General features: G+C 42.1%; 1 protein-coding gene and 1 non-coding gene across 6 annotated transcripts in view; one reads left to right on the forward strand and one right to left on the reverse strand.

Annotated features, from left to right (window-relative positions):
• Window positions 1-618: 618 nt before the first annotated feature.
• LOC118967062 (uncharacterized) overlaps window positions 619-19,988 on the reverse strand; it is a 35,439-nt gene continuing 16,069 nt past the window's right edge. For 3 of the 5 annotated variants that reach the window (XM_073213286.1, XM_073213283.1, XM_073213294.1), the window contains 2 exons: window positions 15,081-15,128; window positions 630-3,645 (listed from right to left, as the gene is read on the reverse strand). In XM_073213286.1, coding sequence (XP_073069387.1) covers window positions 1,681-3,132 — 1,452 coding nt within the window. In that variant the 5' untranslated portion in view covers window positions 3,133-3,645; window positions 15,081-15,128 and the 3' untranslated portion in view covers window positions 630-1,680. Of the gene's footprint in view, window positions 3,646-15,080; window positions 15,129-19,988 lie in introns of all 5 variants that reach the window. The other 2 variants (XR_012121302.1, XM_073213290.1) reach the window with 2 other exon arrangements.
• On the forward strand, window positions 13,916-14,106 carry LOC140844595 (U2 spliceosomal RNA). Its single transcript, XR_012123144.1, has one exon. It is a non-coding gene; the product is annotated as a U2 spliceosomal RNA (small nuclear RNA).

The raw sequence follows: 19,988 nt of genomic DNA on the forward strand, positions 1-19,988 counted from the left end.
ATCTTGGCATATTTAAAGAATAGCAAAGAGTTAGTGTCCTTGGAGTACAGAGAGGGAGAAGGAGAGGTGAGGTCAGAGAGGAAGAAGAGCCAGATTATGCTGTGCCTTGAAGGCTATTGTAAGGACTTTGGCTTTCACTCTGGGTGAGATGGGAAACTAGTCAAGGGCCAAGGAGTGACATGACCTGATTTATGTTGTGACAGGATCATTCGGCTGCTGGTAGAGAAAGATGATAGGGGATAGAGTGCCAGGTTGGCCAACCACCTGAGAGGCTTTTGAAACAATCCAGGCCAGAGATGATGAAGGCAAGGACTGGGGGTCAGGGTGGAAGGAGTAACCAGATTCTGATAAATAACTCTCTGAACACCTATTAGGGTGTTGTGCTTTTATTTGGCATAGGGAAAACAGAAAGGCAAATGCAAAACAAATTTAAATTCAACAACTAACCTACTAAGGGGAACTGACTATTTATTTCAGGAGTATTTTAAATCGTAAACTCTGTAGGTTCTTTGCAAGTACAAAACTTTTCAGGTATGGAAATTCTGAAAATCAGAAGGTCCTTGAAACCATTTAAAACTCAGTTCAAATTCTCTGAATGCATCTATGAATTTGTCAAAGTATCTTACTCAAGGAGAAAATTGTCGCGCGCCCCGTCCTCGCCGGCAAGAACAGCACGCAACAACAGCAGGATTCTTCTGCAGAAAGCTTTATTCTTCAGCTCTTTGTGAAACAAATGAGTTGGGCAGGACCCAGAGGGGAAGGAGAGGCTTGCTTATATAGTTCTCATGCTCTGACCTGGTTGGTGTGGCTCCATATGCCTTATTAGCATAACCATTTGGTGGGTCTCATTGGTCCTTATGCCAAGGCGCAATTAGCATGTAGTTTAGTGGTGTGGGATGATTTGTCATTAGGAAGTTCGGGGCCTTCCGGCTGCCCTGCATTGGGCGCTATTTTCTGAGCGCGGCTGCCAACATCTCCCCCTTTTTTGTCTAACAGAAGCTCAAGGCGGAACTTGCCAGCAGAGGCGGAGACAGAGGCCTGACCTCCATCATACTTCCTGATGCCCCCTTTTTGGAGAGGGGTTCTGGGCATCTACCCCTATGCAGTCAGGCATGCCTCTCAGAGGGGTCCAAGACCTCTTGCAGTGCTTTGCCTCGCATCCTCTGGCTGGCGTTGGGACCGCTTGGTACAAAGGGTTTGGACCCTTTTTCTCAACCCTCTTGCACCATGAGCTTCTTAAAGAAAGCTGTGATTAAGCATTGAGGTACTCGGGCCTGGTGCAGTGCCACATGGGCTCAGGGTGCAAGAGCTACCTCAAGCTAAAGCTGAGCTTCCTTCTTAAGCATGTTGAGCCACACTTGGGGAGAGGCGCCAACGTCTATTGCCATTAGGGCTTGAGCAAGGATCACCTTGTCCTGCTTATGTTGGTTGCGGAGTCTGCATAACAACCAGAGTAAGAGCATGAGACCTCCAAGCAGGAACATGCCCATCCCAGCCATGCCCGCCCACTCCTTGACGTGGGAGAGAGCTCTGAGGAACCAGGAAGAGAGTCCTTCTGCTACGGAGATATCTAGACGGGTGGAGTTGATGTGGATTATTTCTCGCCACAGTTCTTCTAGTGCTCCATCAAAGTCCTGGGACCAGTTTCCTGAAAGATACTGGGACAGGCCTCATGACAGATTAGTGAAAGCATTTAATACTTCTGTTAGTGATCCTGGCTTGTTTGTGGCTCTGTAATATGGCTGCGGCTAGGCCCGCGTTGGTGAGTGGCCCTCCTATTTCTCTACAGGCTTTCAACCAAGCGTGTATCCCTTTCTGTTTCCAGGGTGTTATCGCCTGTCTGCATTCCTTGGTACATTGTTCAAATACTAATTGCTCTACCAGGGGCATCGCTTGTTCCTGATCTCCAAATATTCTGCCTGCGGCCTCCATCATACGAGCGACAAAGTCAGAAAATGGCTCGCTCGGCCCCTGAATAATTTTTGTCAAATTGCCTGATACTTCTCCTTTGTTGGTGAGGGCTTTCCATGCCTTGGCAGCGCACGTGTTTATTTGTGCGTATACCTGTAAGGGGAAGGCGGTCTGGTTGGCTACCCACTGTCCTTGGCCCGTCAGCATATCATATGACCACGCAGGCTGTCCTTCGACCGTGTTTGCGCGTGCCTGGGTCATACTGATATCATGCCACAATGCCTTCCATTCTATGTATTGCCCCATACTAGAAAGGCATGCCTTAGTTACATATTGCCAGTCTGCGGGTGTCATGGCTGTCTCTGTTAATCTCTCAACTTGTGCTATGGTATAGTTGGCACTGACCCCATAAGCCCGAACGGATTCTGCTAACTCCTTAACTTGTTTATGGCTCAGGGGCTGGTGAGAGCGTACGCCATTATCCTCAAATACAGGAAACATTTGTCTAATTGCCTGAAGAGTATCTGGGTGGCAAAAGGAGAGTGCGCCACTCACGTAAGGTGGCGGGGCAACGGGCGTCGGGGGACACCCTACTTTCATTTTTTCCTTGGTCCGCTTTTCAACTTTGCTGGTTCCCTTACTTCTGCACTCTGCGGTTTTATTTTCTTCCCCTTCCTCTGCAGACGTTAATTCCTCCTCAGATTCCCTATTGGAGAGTTGGAGGTCCCTCAACTCTTTCCAGGGGTATTTACTATTTTCTCCGAGGCGATCGTCACTCGCTTCTCGGGGCTCTTTCGCTTTTGCCCTAGGCGGGCTTTCTCCCTCACTCTGAGGTTTCTTTACCTTCGTTTTTGTGGCCTTTTTTCGGCTGCGCGCGCTCTCTGTTTCCCGTTCCGTTTCTGACATGCTCTCTTGGATATCTGTCAATGCTCTCTGACCTTCTTTTATTACCTTTTCACATCTCTCATCTTGCAGACAAGCTCTAATCAGTTTCCAGAGGGGCCTGGTGCCTCCCCTCAGGCTACCCTCCTCCTCCTCTCTATCAAGATCTTTCCCCAGTTTGTCCCAGCTCGGGATTGAGAGGGACCCTGAACAAATGAACCAGGGGGCCACACGGTCTATCTCCTTCACAAAAGATCCTAAGACTTTGCTGGAGACCTTCAAGTTTCGCTCTTTGAGAGCTGTCTGCAGCGCCGTGACTAATGACGGTGCATTCCCCATGGTGCCTCCTTATTTACAGAGAACCATCAACCATCATCCTAAAAAGCAGGGGCCTCTCAGAACTTACCCCTCCGGGCTTTCTTCTGACCTGCAGTTCTGAATCCTCTCCAGATGTCTGAAGGGTCCTCCCTGTGCCGGTGATGTTCTGGTTCCCGGGATTCGGCACCACTTGTCGCGCGCCCCGTCCTCGCCGGCAAGAACAGCACGCAACAACAGCAGGATTCTTCTGCAGAAAGCTTTATTCTTCAGCTCTTTGTGAAACAAATGAGTTGGGCAGGACCCAGAGGGGAAGGAGAGGCTTGCTTATATAGTTCTCATGCTCTGACCTGGTTGGTGTGGCTCCATATGCCTTATTAGCATAACCATTTGGTGGGTCTCATTGGTCCTTATGCCAAGGCGCAATTAGCATGTAGTTTAGTGGTGTGGGATGATTTGTCATTAGGAAGTTCGGGGCCTTCCGGCTGCCCTGCATTGGGCGCTATTTTCTGAGCGCGGCTGCCAACAGAAAATGCCCTAGAAGGAAAAAACAGATTAGTTTAAAAAAAATACACCATGGAGATTATAAATACAAAGTTGTTGAAAATACACCTAGATGTCACAATGTGTCAGATTATCATCTGATGTTTCCAACAAATATCTAGTACCAAAAGTATCAAAGCTCATTGCTAAATGACACAGAGGAAGAAGAGCAATCAGTAGAAATGAAAAGGGTCTTGAAAAAGTAAAATACAATATTAAATTTTTGTGACTTTAAGAAAGATTAAGAATTGTATAGCAGAGCTCTTCCCCCTATCATGAGAAAGAGGGAGACAGACAGACAACTACAATAAATGCTATGTACTCAGAAAGGATGACAATACAAATCTGACAATGGAATAATACAAAGCTGGAGATATTTTTGCAATGTTATCAAACAATGCCAGCAAATATTACTTTTGCCAGGGAATAGCACAAGAGAGAATTCAAGAATATCCAAGGAAGTAAAAATTACATTTAAATGGGACATACGTCAGCTAAGCCAAAAATTTTTAATAAATAATAGAAAAACAGCTTTTGGGAATAAAAGTGCCACATTTTTTTATGGGAATAAAAGTGTTACTATGCATATTCATATTCAAATTATTACAGGTGTCCCCTTTCAAAAGTTTATGTTATTCCACTTTGCTTTTTACAAGAAACCTACATTAGTGCCTGTTTTCACCAACCAAAAGAACTCCAACAGGGATTTTTGCTTTTACGGAAAAGAACAATAAGTGAAAATAGCATTCAGGGCTTGTTTTTCAGCAAGCTATTCTAGAGGAAGTGAGAGCACCGCCAAGCTCCTTCCCCAAGAACTACACTCGGCAACTCAGCATGAAGCCACCATAGCTTTGAAGTGTATCTGTGAGCGTCTTGTGCTTTATCCTGATTTATTTGGTGCATCTGTTGACAAGATGTGTCCTAAGGTATGAGAAAAGCCTAAAAGGGGTTATTTTTTGGGTCTGGTAATGCTCAAAATTTTTCCCATATAAATTAATGGTAATTGCTCCTCTGCTTTACACCATTTCAACTTACAAAAGGTTTTATAGGAATGCTCTACTTTTGGATCATGGGGGAAACCTGTACTTAGAACTAATAGACTGATTTTTTTTGTTAAGATGACATAAGCCAAGCATCAGAAATTTAACAATTTTGAAACCATTCATTTGACTTTGTCACCAACTAGCCATGATTATTAGCAATGCAACATGTCTAATACTATGTTTGTTCCTCATCTTTTCCTAAGGAAAATAAAGGAAGGTATCCTCTTCAGAGACAGAGAGATTACAATAGAGTACCTACTCTTTTTGATGTTAAGCCAAATATTTACACCACCCTCTTCTTTTCCATATTAAACTTGTCCACCAGTGTTAGGGATATCCCTTATGTTTCTTGACAGCTTCAGGAACTTCCCCTGTCCTCTCCAATTACATCTTCTTTGACAACTTTAATATCCCTATCTGTGACTTGTTGACAACCTGACCTCACATCTTCTCAGCCTTACTGACTTCTTGCCACCTGCCTTTTTCCTTCAGCACTGAAATTGCTCAGCCTCCAAAAATGTAAACTGAAGTGCCCATTCCCAGTTATTACCTCTTGTCCTGTCATTTCTCTCATTCTACTGAAGCTGGTATTTGTCCTCAGAGTAATATAAATTCCATCAATCCTCAACCAGTAGCATTGTAGTTAAGGTTATAGATTTTAGAGTCAAACTGCATGGGTTTAAATCCTGATCCTGCTCTTCACTAGCTAAGTGACCAGGGACAAGATACATAATCCCCCTATCCCACAAATTTCTCACAAGCTTCCTGTGAAGGCCAAATGAGATAATCCATAAAACTGGTGATATTAAAAACATGATGAACATTGCCCAGTAGTATCAGTATTCCAATTGGCTTTACCTGTCCTTTGTGGAGCCCGGTCACCATAGTCATTCTGGCTTTCTCCTGCTATGGCTAGTACTGACTCCTTCCAATGTCCATTTTTTTCATTTCAGCTCCTGGCTTGATTCAAACCTTAGATACTTCCTAGTTAGACCCTATCTCAACAACATGAAGGATACTCAGGAATTTTTAGAATAATTAATCTCTCCATGAATCCTTACTCCATTCCTCACAATAGGTGTTCTAAACCACCTCTACTTACCTCAAGTCCCCAAATCTTACCCTCCCTGAAATATTTTTATGACAAGAGGCTGTTTCTTGTTTCACCAGGACAACCCTGTTACAGAGAATGCTTCTCCTATACTCCCATTTCTTCCCAAGAAGAGGCACCCCAATGAATTTAACTCTTGACTTCTCTATCTTTGTACTCACTCTAACATAGAAGAAATAGAATGACTCACCAGACTGTGCAAAAGAGACCAGCATTCTCTAACCAGCCCTTTAGATCTGTTGGCAGCCAGCTGGTCTGCACGACCTGCACCAGTTGCTTTCTCCCAGGCCATAAGGTATAGCTTATGGGGAAACCTGAAGTTTGGGATGGAACTTTAACTTTGAAGTACAAAGATCTTCAATCAGAAAGGAATACTGAGGAATATCAAAACCAAAACCAAGTAAATTTAAAGGTATGAGTGGACTTTAGTATATGGGCAGAATGTTTTGACCTTTGCAGTTACATGGGCTTTTAACATCTGAAGTTTGAAAAATAAGTTGTAAGCCTCAGAGCATGTGGTACTCTAACAACAGGAAGGGCATGAAGTTTATGGTTGTTTGGTCCACAGATAGTGGGTATTTTTATAAGATCAGGACTCAGCAAAAGCTAGGGAACCACAGACCCTTGACTTGGGCACATGACCTGTGAGTGTTCTCTGCATCCTCCAGAGGAGGATGAGACCAAACAGGTAAGTTCTATGCACTTGCAAAGGTTAGATGGTGGCAAGATTAGACGCTTTCAGGCATTTGTTGCTTTTAAACTACAAGCCAAATTCTAGATGCATTTCAAAGAAAAAAAAAATGTTCTTTCAGTTGTTAGTGGCATTCAGGGAAAAGGACAAAATTAGAGGGACTAAGTTTCATGAATGCGGCTTGTCCACAAACTCAGGAGTAGAATACTCTAAGAACTACTGTCAACTTGGTAGTTATAGATAGTCATGCAGGAATTTCTGTTCCCTGTGGGAACGTAACTGAGAACTTTATGAAAATCTAAAACAGAAGAAACACAGTGTTTCACAGAGCACCTAGCAAAGGTTTTGGTCCTTACTAGAGTCTAGACTCCTAGGCACAGGCTTTAGAAACATGAACAGCAGTTTTGGAATCTGCTGCTACTGATTTTTTCAACTGAAACAAATGCAAGAACCAGATGAAAATTTATGTTAATCTCATCAAACTAGGAATACAGGTGAACTTCCTACAGAACCAAACTAAAACAGAGTCACTTACATCAGGGACAAAATGGAGAAAAATCAACACAGGCACATAAAGGAAACTTAACATAGCTTTACAGGGATTTACAGCTCTTCTCAGAAAATAGCATAGGAGAAGAGCCAATCTCAACGCCAAGTCCATTCACACCACCTCTGGACTTCCTTGTTCTTCTGACTCACCTACCCTAATCCAAATAAGGAAGAAGACCATCAGGCAATGAATCAACTGAAAATGCCAAATAACTTCAGTATTTCCCTCATAAAAATCCGTTAGTCTGTGAGCAACTCAGAACTCATTGCTCCTGAAGCCTTGATCCAGGTTGCAGGTCAAAAGTCTTGCAATAAACTCATCTTTCTGCTTTATTTTATTTAGTATGCAGAATATGGCTTTTGACATTCCTCAACTTGACAGAGAACATCTACAAAAAATCTGTAAAACTGCCTTTGTAAAAACTCCAATTGCCTATGTAAAAATTCCAAAATAACCAACAAATTAAAAACTGCTCTATGAAAGACACTGTCAAGAGAATAAGACAAGCCACAGACTGGGAGAAAATACTTGTAAAAGATACATCTGATAAAGAACTGTTATCCAAAATATACAAAGAACTCTTAAAATTCAACAATAAGAAAAGGAACAACCTGATTAAAGATGGGCCAAAGGCCTGACCAAACACCAAAGAAGATATGCAGAAGGCAAATAAACTAATGAAAATATGCTCAACATAATGTCACTAGGAAATTAAAACAACAATGACATAACACTATACAGCTATCAGAATGGCCCAATCCAGAACCACTGGCAAAACCAAATGGTGAGAACACAGAGCAACAAGGATTCTCATTTCTTGCTTGTGGGACTGCAAAATGGTACAGCCATCTTGGTTATGCCCAGCATAACCCAGCTAATCATGACTGATACAGTGTTCAAACTATAAATTTCTAAGCGTCACAAGAAGACAGCAATATCTCAAATGCCACTCTCTGAAAAAGGAGTTAATGTGGATAGTAAATTATTCCCCTAGAAATGGAAAATTCAAAGTGCCAAATTTAACATCTCCTAATTAAGTTTATATTCAAAGGACACAGATTCCAGAACCTTATATCAGAACAGCCATCCCTGACACCAGAGTCTCTGACCTGGTATTTGACAACACCAACCTATGGGATTTGAGAACATAATTTTGCCTAGAATGAACACACCACAGATGGAAGACTAACTTTTTCTAAATATGATGGGTGTGGAGCAGTTTTGTGACAAAGTTGTGTATCTTATTCTTTTTTGATTCTGGAAACTCAGGGAGAGATTTGATGTTAAATGATTACAATTTATGTCAAGCTACAACTGCTTACAAAAAACTCCAGCCCTGTTTAAGCCTTAAGAACTCCTCTACTTAAGATTGAGTGAAATATGAAGTGGAAAGGATAAATTCTGGATATTAATTTCTTTCAAGTTTAAATCTCAGAGGGCAAGAGAATTTGGCTTCTAGCATTAGTTTCTTTGGACTTTAATTTGAAAGGGGTTTTAATCTTTAGACTTCTTTTTCCTGGGAATCTGATAATGGGAAAGGTTCTATCTGGGGAAGTCGGGATTCCTATGGCCAGGATCCTCACTGAACTTAAACCACCTGATGATGTAACTGGCCTGTTGCCAGGCTACCATTTCCACACCTTTAGACAATAAGCTATTATTGCGCTATATAGAGAGCTCCGCCCAGTGCTCGTGGCAGAGGCAGAGATGCTAGTGCTCGACCTACTGCTGCAAGAACAAGTTGGGTAATAAACCCTTTCACCCCAAAGAACGTTTTGCTGTCAATTTCTTTGGTCACATTGAATCCATAATGAACTTGCCCGGGGCTGAAACCCATTGGCAAGACAATTGGCGAAAGTCAGCAGGGTTCATTCTTGACCAAGGAAAAAGACAGGCTGCCCTTATGTGAGGGGTGCTTCAGCAGGCTGCCCCTGTGAATGGGGAAACAGTGGATCATCCCCCAATGGGTATGTGGTCTGAGGTGGCTTGCCTCCCAGAGGACTAGGCCCCACTTCAGTACTGATGGCAAGTGGAGGTGACACCTGAGGCTGTAGGGGTAGCCCTTGGTATAATGAGTAGGTCTTTTGAGAAACAGAGTGCTTGTGAAGCAGCAGGGACAGTGGGTTGGCTGCTTCTCACAGTATTAAAAAGATCTACAGAAGAAACTCGAGAAATGGTGGCACAAGAACGCAAGCTGCAAATCATGTTAAATGATTACAATTTGTGAAAATCTTTAGACTCCTGCCAGTGCTCTCGTGCTGCCTCCTCTCGCATCAATGCCATTTCCTTCTTAAGGGAATCCACTCAACATTTTGACTGAGAACACAGTTTGACTGAGAGGAAGGTCAACATATCTGCCCTGAGGGACAAGGGGGGACGAGAGCCAGATGTTGAAATAGCTATCTATTGGTCCCCAGTGAACATACAATGTGTCCTGGCTCTGGTGGACACTAGGGCTGAATGTTCACTGATTCATGGTCACCATGAGCTGTTCCCCAGGACCCCCAGTATCATAGATGGATGTGGGGGTAAGGCTATCAGAGTGAAAAAGCCCAAATCCCTTTGGGAATAGGGCATCTACCCACAAAAGAATATACTCTGCATATATCTCCTATCCCTGAGTATATTTTGGGGATTGACATCCTGCAGGGTCTATGGTTGCAGACCACTGCAGGTGAGTTCAGACTGAGAGTACGTGTGGTGAAGGTAGTCTGAGGGGACATGCCAGGCACCCGCCCACAGCTTTGCCTGTGCTTAGCAGGTGACTAATACCAAACAATACAAACCTCCGGGCTTAAAGAGATTGGAGAAACTCTCCAGGAGCTGGAAAAGGTGGGTATTATAAGGCCCACCCATAGTCCTTTCAATTCCCCAGTGTGGCCAGTAAAAGAAGCCAGATGGCTCCTGGCATATGACTGTGGATTACAGAGAATTGAATAAAGTTATACCCCCTATGCATGTATTGTCCCCTCTATTGCAGGCTTGATGGATACCCTCAGCCATGAACTAGGAACATACAGTTATGTGGTAGATCTTGCTAATGCCTTCTTTTCCATTGACATTGAGCAGGAAAATCAGGAACAGTTTACCTTCACGTGGGAAGGATGGCAATGGACTTCACCGTCCTTCCACAGGGATACCTCCACAGCCCCAACATCTGTCATGGACTTGTAGCTCAGGACTTGGCTACATGGGAGAAACTTCCAACGGTGCAGCTGTACCATTATACTGATGATGTCATGCTCATGTCTGATTCTCTTTCAGATCTAGAAAGTGCAGCACCTACACTGCTGCAACATTTACAGGAGAAAGGATGGGCTGTGAACAGCACCAAGGCTCAGGGACCTGGTTTGTCTGTCAAATTCTTGGGGGTCATCTGGTGGGGTAAGACCAAAGTTATACCAAAAGCAGTTATAGATAAAGTCCAGGCCTTTCCTACACCTACAACTGTAGCATTGCTATAGGAGTTTCTGGGTCTTCTAGGCTGCTGGAGAGTGTTTATACCACACTTCAAACAACTTCTGAAGCCCTTACACCGGTTGGTACAAAAGGGCATCAGGTGGGACTGGGATGAGACAAGTGCATCTGCCTTTACTACAGCAAAACGGGCAGTCAAAGTCATGCAGGCCTTGAGTGTAACAGACCCATCAAGGCCCTGTGAGCTGGATGTTCATGTGACTGAAGATGGTTATGGGTGGGGTCTCTGGCAGTGGCTTGAATGAACTCGCCAACCTATTGGATTCTGGTCACAACTCTGGAAAGGGGCAGAGGTATGATACACTTTGATAGAAAAACTACTGGCTGCCATGTATCACACCTTGCTGGCTATAGAACCCATCACTGGAATGGCCCTGATAAAGGTAATACCACCTATCCCATCTTGGGGTGGGTAGGAGACTGGACCCAAAAGCCAAGGAGCAGTGTGGCACAAACGCCCACACTAGCCAAGTGGGGTGCTGACATACAGCAGTGTAGTGCCCTCTCTAGTAGTCCCTTGAGTGAAGAACTCCAATGCTTGTTGGGGCCGGTGACATATACTAGGGAAAAGCAGGAAGAACCTGATTTTGAACCATTAGTAGCAGAGAGTCCCTGTCAGGATGGAAGAGCCCCTATACCCAAAGATGCATGGTACACAGATGGCTCCAGCCATGGGCAGCCCCCAAAATGGAGGGCCATAGGTTTCCCTCCTAAGACTGAGACAATATGGATGGAAGATGGTGAGGGGAAGAGCAGCCAATGGGCAGAGTTGTGGGCTGTGTGGCTTGTGATCAGCCTGGAGCCCTCCCCTATAGTTGTCTGCACTGACAGCTGGGCTGTCTATCAGAGCTTGACCCTGTGTACCAACCTGGTACCATGCCAACCAGTTGGTTGGTCACCGACCCCTTTGGAAGCAAGAATTGTGGCAAGACTTATGGGCCTGTGGTAAGACTAAAATAATTACAGTATACCATGGGACAGGTCATCTGCAACTGGCATCCCCAGGAAATGATGAAGCATATAAATGGCCCGGATATTTGGTTAGAAGGAAAGTCTGCCTCTGATGTAGCCCAATGGTTACATCAGCATTTGTTGAATGCAGGGCAAAAGACAATGTGGGCTGTAGCCTGTCAGTGGGGCTTGCCTTTGACCTTTGAAGAAGTTAGTAGAGCCTGGCAGGAGTGTGTCGTGTGCCCCAAAAGACACCGAGTTCTGCAGCAACATGGGACAATAGCTAAGGGGCTGATACCCCTCATCAGGTGGCAGATAGACTATATTGGGCCTTTACCTGTGCCAGAAGGACATTGGTATGCTATGACTTCTGTGGACACAGCTACTGGACTTCTGGTTGCTTTTCCTACCCATTGTGCAGACCAGCAGACAACCAAAAGAGGCCTGGAGTGTTTCCTTCCTGCCTATGGCCAACCACAGGTAATTGCGAGTGATCAGGGCACCCATTTTACTGGACACACACTGCAAGAATGGGTCCGACAGCTGGGAATCAAGTGGAAGTTTCATGTGCCATACAATCCTACCACAGGAGGCATGATAGAGAGGCACAATGGCTTGTTAAAATCCAGACTACAGTCAGATACCAATAGTCTGTGGGGATGGTCAGTCTGCTTATGGACTATGCTACAGTGTTTGAATGAGAGACCCTGAAAGGGAGCCCTGAGCCCCGTAGACATGTTAACACATATGGCTGCCTCCCCTATACAAGTGCAAGTACAAACCAATGAAGAATCACTGAAGCTAAGGTTTGGCCACCAGAATAACATCTTGCTGCCTGCAACAATTGCACTAAACCCTGGAGACTCCATTGAGTGGACGTGGCCTTGGACCTTTCAACACATGGACCAACAATGGCTGGCTCTCTTGGCACCTTGGGGACAAGGCCTGGAAGCTGGCCTGTGTATTCCTGGAATAACAGCCAAGTGGCCACCAAAGATCACAGTAGTACATCTTGAACGTCCAGAAGGTAGGAGCATCTTACCAGGAGTTTTGTTTTATCATTATGGCCAGTGCATGCACCTCCAGTAGCACTATATATAAACCCTTCAGTAACCCCCATGGGGAAAGGAGTAAAAGTATGGTATACTAGACCTGGAAGGGACCCCCTTCCTGCTATATTCCTATCACAGGACCACTCTCTTGCATGCATCCTACCTGATAGACAAGGTTTGCCTATTGTGGTGTCATTAAAACGTGTCTTATCGCTCCTAAAGTCTGTGGATTGGAAACTTCCTCTGGCTTGAGGATTATTATAATTTTCATTACCTGTATCAAAATCTTGTTGTATCTTAATTTTTGTTATTATCTCTAAGTTGTTGTTATCCTCTGTTGCTACTGTGGAATCTGGTTACAGTGCTCCAGCTTTCTCGCACAGGGACCATCCCGGAAGATTAAAGCATGTAGATTGTAAGGCGAGAATACTGGAGGGGTGGAGTGTGGGGAAGTTGGGGTTTCTATGGCCAGGATCCTCACTGAACTTAAACCACTTGATGATGTAACTGGCCTGCTGCTAGGTTACTGCTTCCATACCTTTAGGCAATAAGCTATTACTGCACTATACAGAGAGCTCTGCCCAGTGCTCTGGGTGGAGGCAGAGATGCTAGTGCTCGACCTACCACTGGGAGAACAAGCTGGGTAATAAACCCTTTCACCCCAAAGAAAGTTTTGCTGTCAATTTCTTTGGTCACATTGAATCCATAGCAAACTTGCTGGGGCTGAAAGCCATGGCAAGACAGTCTGTGATCAAATTTGGGGCTCTGTTGACTTCATTTTGTTATTGAGGTATCTTAATCTCATTGCAAGCCCTTCTATATGTGAAATTGGACAATATTATTGAATTGGCAAAGAAAATAGACCCAGGATAAATTTTCAGAATTGGAGTTCTATAACTAATATACTATTTGTGGTAGTTATAAAACATGGCTTGTTTTATGTCCTATCCTAGCAGCTACTCGCTCATGCAGGGTTTGGTCCTGGAAGAGAGCTCAGCTTGGTTTTTAAAGTGCATAGAGCCTAGACCTTTCTTGTACCATCTGACCTTCCCATTGTTTCCTTGTGTTTTACTGGGAAGTGGAGCCCACAAAGCTTCTTCACAATTTTGACCCTAACCTTAGAAGAACTCTATAAACTTTACACGCCTAGTGAAACTCCTTCCTTTAGGGGTATCTTTTGGTAATTTGTTGTTTTGTTTTGTTTTGGTTTGGTTTCCTCTGCCTTTTGCCACATGTGAATTTTACTATCAGGATTTGTCCCACCTGTGCATATTTGGAAGCTCATACCTTGCTACCTAAACTTGCTGATATTGTTCATGGTTTTTAGGTTTGCTATCCAACTTGTATCTATTTTTGCAGGAAGATATGGGGACATTAAAAAACTAAGCCATCGCTTCTCGGCCTTTTGGCTAAGATCAAGTGTAGTATCTGTTCTTATCAGTTTAATATCTGATACGTCCTCTATCCGAGGACAATATATTAAATGGATTTTTGGAGCAGGGAGATGGAATAGGAGCTTGCTCCGTCCACTCCACGCATCGACCTGGTATTGCAGTACTTCCGGGAACGGTGCACCAAAAAAAAAAAAAAACAAAACAAAACAAAACAAAACAAAACAAAAAAAAAAAAACTAAGCCACTTTCAACTTCCCAGAATTCCTTTTTCCTTGATTCCTTCATGTAGCAACGATAATTTTATGCTCACCAAATCCTTTTTCATATTTCTTCTACATTCTGTACCCCCACCCCCATGCAAATGTGAGTATGCAAGTAGTTCTAGCTAGTGAAACATGAGTGGAAGTAAGAGGTGTCACTTCACAGTGGTGGCACTGAGATCCCTTAGCATCACTCCTCAGTCGGTTTACCCCTCTGGTCATGAGTATACAGCCCAGGGACTGAGGCAGCCTAGCTCAATGGGTCTCAGCATGGAGGACAGCAATCTATGGCAGAGATTGCATTAGCAAGAAATGATCTTTATGTCTCATGTCATTATTCTTTTGGGGTTGCTACTACTGCATAAACCCAGACTATTCAAACACTTCCCCATCTACTTCCTCTATTAATTATCCCCTTTTATGTCTTCTGGGTAATATGCTCAAATATTTCTTATGCAAAACAACCTTCCCCTGATCCTACTGTTCCTTAAATTATCATATATCTCCCTCTTCATTCACGGATACATTTATGGAAGGAAAATCTAAATTTGCTACCTCCACTTCTTCTCTACCCACTCACTCCTTAATCCCTGGGGAATCTGGCTTCCACTTTCTTCACTTTTTAGAAACCATTTTTTTAAAGATCACCATGATCTTTTAACTTGCCAGGTCACTCTCAGTCCTGCTCAACCTCTATTCTACCAAGACCCCAAACTATGGTCAGTGGTTTTAAATATTTTTATGTTTACAGATCTCTTTAAATGTCATGTAAAAGCCATGGATCTATTCCCAGAAAAAAATCACACACACATTTATACAAATTTTGCATAAATTTCAAGGAGTGTTTGGTCAACATGTTTCCCCAAAACCCATCCGTAAACAGTCAAAACATCTCCATACCTTGCATCAAGAATTGTCCTCTTGATTTCCCTTATGTACCACCTGTACCTAAAAAAGAAACAAAGTGAAGAGGGTCATCCATTCCCACCAACAGTCACATGGAGCATTCTTTCACTTCCCAATGTATTTTCCTATGTCCCCTTTATCTTATCTCTGTTTTTTGCATTTCTGTAGTGGCTTCTTATATATTTATTCCCTCATTCATCTCTCCCTTCATTCAATCATGGAGTACTTGCAAAGTAAAAACAATATTATGTTCCTCTTATCCCAAAGGAAATAACAGTACAGCTGGGAAAGAGACATGCTTACATTAAAACTTGAGATATAAAATAAAGAAGAATATGAATAAGTGGGGGTGTATTGAACTATTTCTGAAAAGGCCGGACACAGCTCTCTGCAAGAGAGGGAATGTAAACTGGGCTGGGTTTTTGATAGATAGGTGGAAGGAAGCATGGTGTGTCAAATGGAATAGAAAGTATTATGTAAATGTAAATGAAATGTTGAAGAGATTATAAGTAAGTCCCACATGAACTGACCAGAGAGGATACAAAGTTAGAGAAAAACAGAATGGTAGGTGGGAGCCAGTCTTGCGTAGCCTTGAGTACCAGGTTAGAATCTGGGCTTTATTCTGTGGATAACAGAGACGCTGGACATTTTTGAGCAAAGGACTGACAGGATGAAAGTGATCTTTTAGGAGATTAACTTGCTAAGAGTGTTTAATCAAGAGATGAGGGAATGGTCAAAAGCAGTTAAGAAACTGTGCAACAATCTATGACCTGAAGTTGCAAACTGCAGAACCGAACTATCTAAGGAAAGCACCATGAGTAATGGGGCACAGCTGATGTAGCAGGTATGAAGAGCTCCCTCCACTTGGGAGAATGCAGTTACCTTACAGCCTCAAGCTGCAGCACCATCGGGACCCACCACAGCAACATTCAAACAAAGGTCAGCATCTTTCCCTGCAGCTCCAAATGACTGAGCATTGCAGCATTACAAGGACCTAGCCATTTCTATCTAAGGCAGGACCTCTCTAACAGATAGTGCATGCTCCAGAGCTCCCCACTGGGTTGCCTGAGACTTTGCTGGATCTACTGCTTGTTGCCTGAGACTCTCCCTGCTCAATCTTCTTTTCTTTCACAGGTTTCTGACTAGCATCCAGTTCTGAAGGCTTTAGCTACTCAATCCTCCTTCTTCCTGCTTTATTCACATACGTGTTACACCCCACCCCGCAACTAATTTGGAAATACGTGAAAAGTTACACTTTATAAAATTCATACAAGTAAAAATTAAACTGACAATAGTGAGTTCATTGTATCTAGGAAAGGAATATTCTAAGTTTAATTATTTCATGCGCTAGAAAACAAAGAAATGTGGTAATTATGATTTATGTACTGAGAAAACCATCATGGTCCCTGTAGGTTTGAATGAGTTCTATGAGATGAAATCTTTTCTCTGATTTAACCTGAGATTAAATAAGAGACTAAAATAGCTATTTGGGCATTTCTTTATTTAGAGGAGCCAATTTATTTTAAAGAGAAATTTTCATCTCACAACTGGAAGTAATAATGGGATAAATGGGAGGAGCAGAACAGTTCTCTGAGACAAGTGCTGCAGCTGGGGTTCAGCAAATACGAGTGTCAGTATATGCTCTAAAAATACATGCGTCAGATAGCAGAGATTCTTGAAACTTCTTCTGAATATACTTTGTGTCTTGTGTTCATGAGATACTTCTGTGAAAATGGAAAGATGCTCCTGTCATGGCAGTGTTGGAAAAAACATATATATATACATACATACATACACACACACACACACTTACATACATACATGTAAAGAACTGCCACATAATACACCAACTTGATATTCAGAATGTAATGGAAACTATATTACAGACCATCTAACACTATCAGCTAAACATAACCAACCACTCTTCCTGCTTTTTTTGATGGAGGAAGTTATAGCATAATGTTAGAGGTATATTTTGTGTGTGTGTTAGGCTGGAAAGATTAATTGGCCCTTGAGTTTCAGTTGTTTAGTAATAGAGTGCTCTGGAAATTAAACTGTCACACTAAAGTAGTTTTGAGCTAATAAAGAACAATTAGACTGAACACCCAATGATTTCATTCCTATTTTTAACTGCTACCCAATGCAAAGTTTCCTTTTGAGGTAAATCTTGGAAGAAGTTGAAACATTTCAATGATATAAATTCAAATTACTGCCTTTCATTAATAAAACACTAAGAAAATAATTCCACAGTCCTCCTTAACCCCTAGCATGACCTCTCTCCTGCCAACTCCCCAACTTACACACTCCTTTTCCCAAATTGCTTTCTACCTGATTCTATAAATTCCCAACTTTCTAGTTTTTCCTCATATCTTTCATATCTTTTCCACAACTCCTTACTCTCAGCTGAGAATATTGCCTCAAACTTCTCTGAGAAAATAGAAGCTATCAGAAGTTGCTCAGCTTCTGTTTCCCAAATCTACAATTCTACCTGCATCTGTACATTTTCTCCTTCTTCCCTCCTGTTTCAGTGGAGGGAGTGTATCTTCTCCCATCACTTCCCTGCTGCTATGGATGCAATCCCTCTCTCGACATCATCATCTCTCCCTTTCTCATGAATTATTCTGATTCCAAACAAACATGTGCTATTATTGCTCATCTGTAATAAACCTGTTCTTGACTAATATCCTCTTCAATCTATCTTTCCTTCTTTTGCTTCTTCTCACAGAAAACTTTGTGAAGTATCCTGTCTCTGTACACTGCCTGCACTTGCTCACCAATAAGTCATTCTTGAATCCTCCTCCCAAATCCAGCTTCTCTGTCCCACCATGCCTCTGAAATTGTGTATGTCAAAGTCAGCAATGACCACTATATTGCGAAATCCATTGGCCACTTTGGTCCTTATCTTACTTGATTCTTCAGGATTATCTCTCTCCCTGAGAGCATTCTCCTCTCTTAGCTTCTGGGATGCCATTCTCTGCAGTAAAGTGCTAATATAGCAGAGTCCAACAAGAGGCTATAACAATTATAAATATTGATGCAACCAAAATGGGAGCAACTAAATATATAAAGCAAACACTAATAGACCTAAAGGGAAAAACTGACAGTGCATAATAGTGGGGGACCTTAACACCTCACTTATATCGATGGGTAGATCATCCAGATAGAAAATAAATAAGGAAACAGTGGCACCGAACAACACATTAGACCAGATGGACTTAAACAGATATATACAGAACATTCCACCCAAAAGCAGCCGAGTACACATTTTTTCAAGTGCAAATGGAACATTCTCCAGAATAGATCACAGGTTAGGACACAAAACATGTCTCAATAAATTTAAGAAGACTGAAATTGTATCAAGCATACCTTTCAGATCACAATGGTATGAAACTAGAAATCAATTACAAGAAAAAACCTGGAAAAAACAAACATGTGGAAGCAAAACAACATGCCTCTAATGGAACAATGAACACATCAAAGAGGAAATCAAACAATACATGGAGACAAATGAAAACAGAAACACAACAATTCAAAATATGTGGGTTTTAGCAAAAGCAGTTCTAAGAGGGAAGTTTATAGCAATACAGGCCTACCTCAAGCAACAAGAACAATCTGAAATAAATGATCCAATCTTACAACTAAAGGAACTAGAAAAAGAAGAATAAAGAAGCCCAAAGTTAGCTGAAGGATGGACATAATAAAAATCAGAGCATAAATAAATAAAATACAGACTAAGAAAATAGAAAAAGTCGATGAAAACAAGGGCTATTTCTTCAACAAGATAAACAAAATAGACAAACTCTTAACCAGACTTACCAAGAAAAAAAGAGAGAGGACACAACTAAACAAAATCAAAACAAAAAAAGATGTTATAAACAGCACAGAAATTCAAAGAACTATAAGAGAATTCTATGAAAAGTCATATGCCAATAAACTGGACAACCTAGAAGAAATGGATAAGTTCATAGAAACATACAATCTTCCAAGACTGACCCAGGAAGAAACAGAAAATCTGAAGAGGCCAATTACTAGTATATGCACCCTTATGTTTATTGATGCATTATTTACAGTAGCCATGGTATGGAAGCAGCTGCAGGGTCTATCAATAGATGAATGGATAAAGAAAATGTGGTACACGCATATAATGGAATATTATTCAACCATAAAAAGAAAGAAACCTTGCCATTTGCAACATGGATGGATCTAGAGGGTATTATGCTATGTGAAATAAGCCAGACAGAGAAAGACAAATATTGTAAGATTTCACTTATATGTGGAATATAAAAAGATAAAACAAAACAAAGGAACAAAACACCAGTAGACTTAGAGACACCCAGAAGAGACTGGTAGTTACCAAGGCTAGGGTACTTGAGTGAAATAGGTACAGGGGATAAAAAGGCACAATATATCAATTATAATATAAATTAGTCATGGGGATAAAAGAACAGCATAGAGAATATAGTCAATAATACTGTACCATATTTCTGTGTTGACCAGTAGTAACTACTATTATTGGGGTGAGCATTTAATAATGTTGGTAACTGTCAATGTACTATGTTGTATACTTGAAAATAAGATAATATTGAATATCAACCATACTTCAATTAAATAATAAATAAATAAATGAAAAGAGTTGAAATAGCAGGCCTGGGATTGCTCAGGCTTACAAGGCTGGCTCTTGACTAGCATTTGAGAACTTGATTTTCAGGAGCGTAACCATTGTTTCCTAATTAATAACGATGGCTCCCTGTGCCTAGACTGTAAAAACAATGTGGTTAATGCTGAACACCTGCTTTTCTTCTAGGAATCTGGAATTTTGTAAGCAGAGGGTGCCTATATGACTAGATCCCGATAAAAACATTGTGCAATGAGTCTCTAATCAGGTTCCCTATGCAAAAACAT

This window comes from Manis javanica, chromosome 1 (genome assembly GCF_040802235.1).
Source record: "Manis javanica isolate MJ-LG chromosome 1, MJ_LKY, whole genome shotgun sequence".
Lineage (NCBI taxonomy): Eukaryota > Metazoa > Chordata > Mammalia > Pholidota > Manidae > Manis > Manis javanica.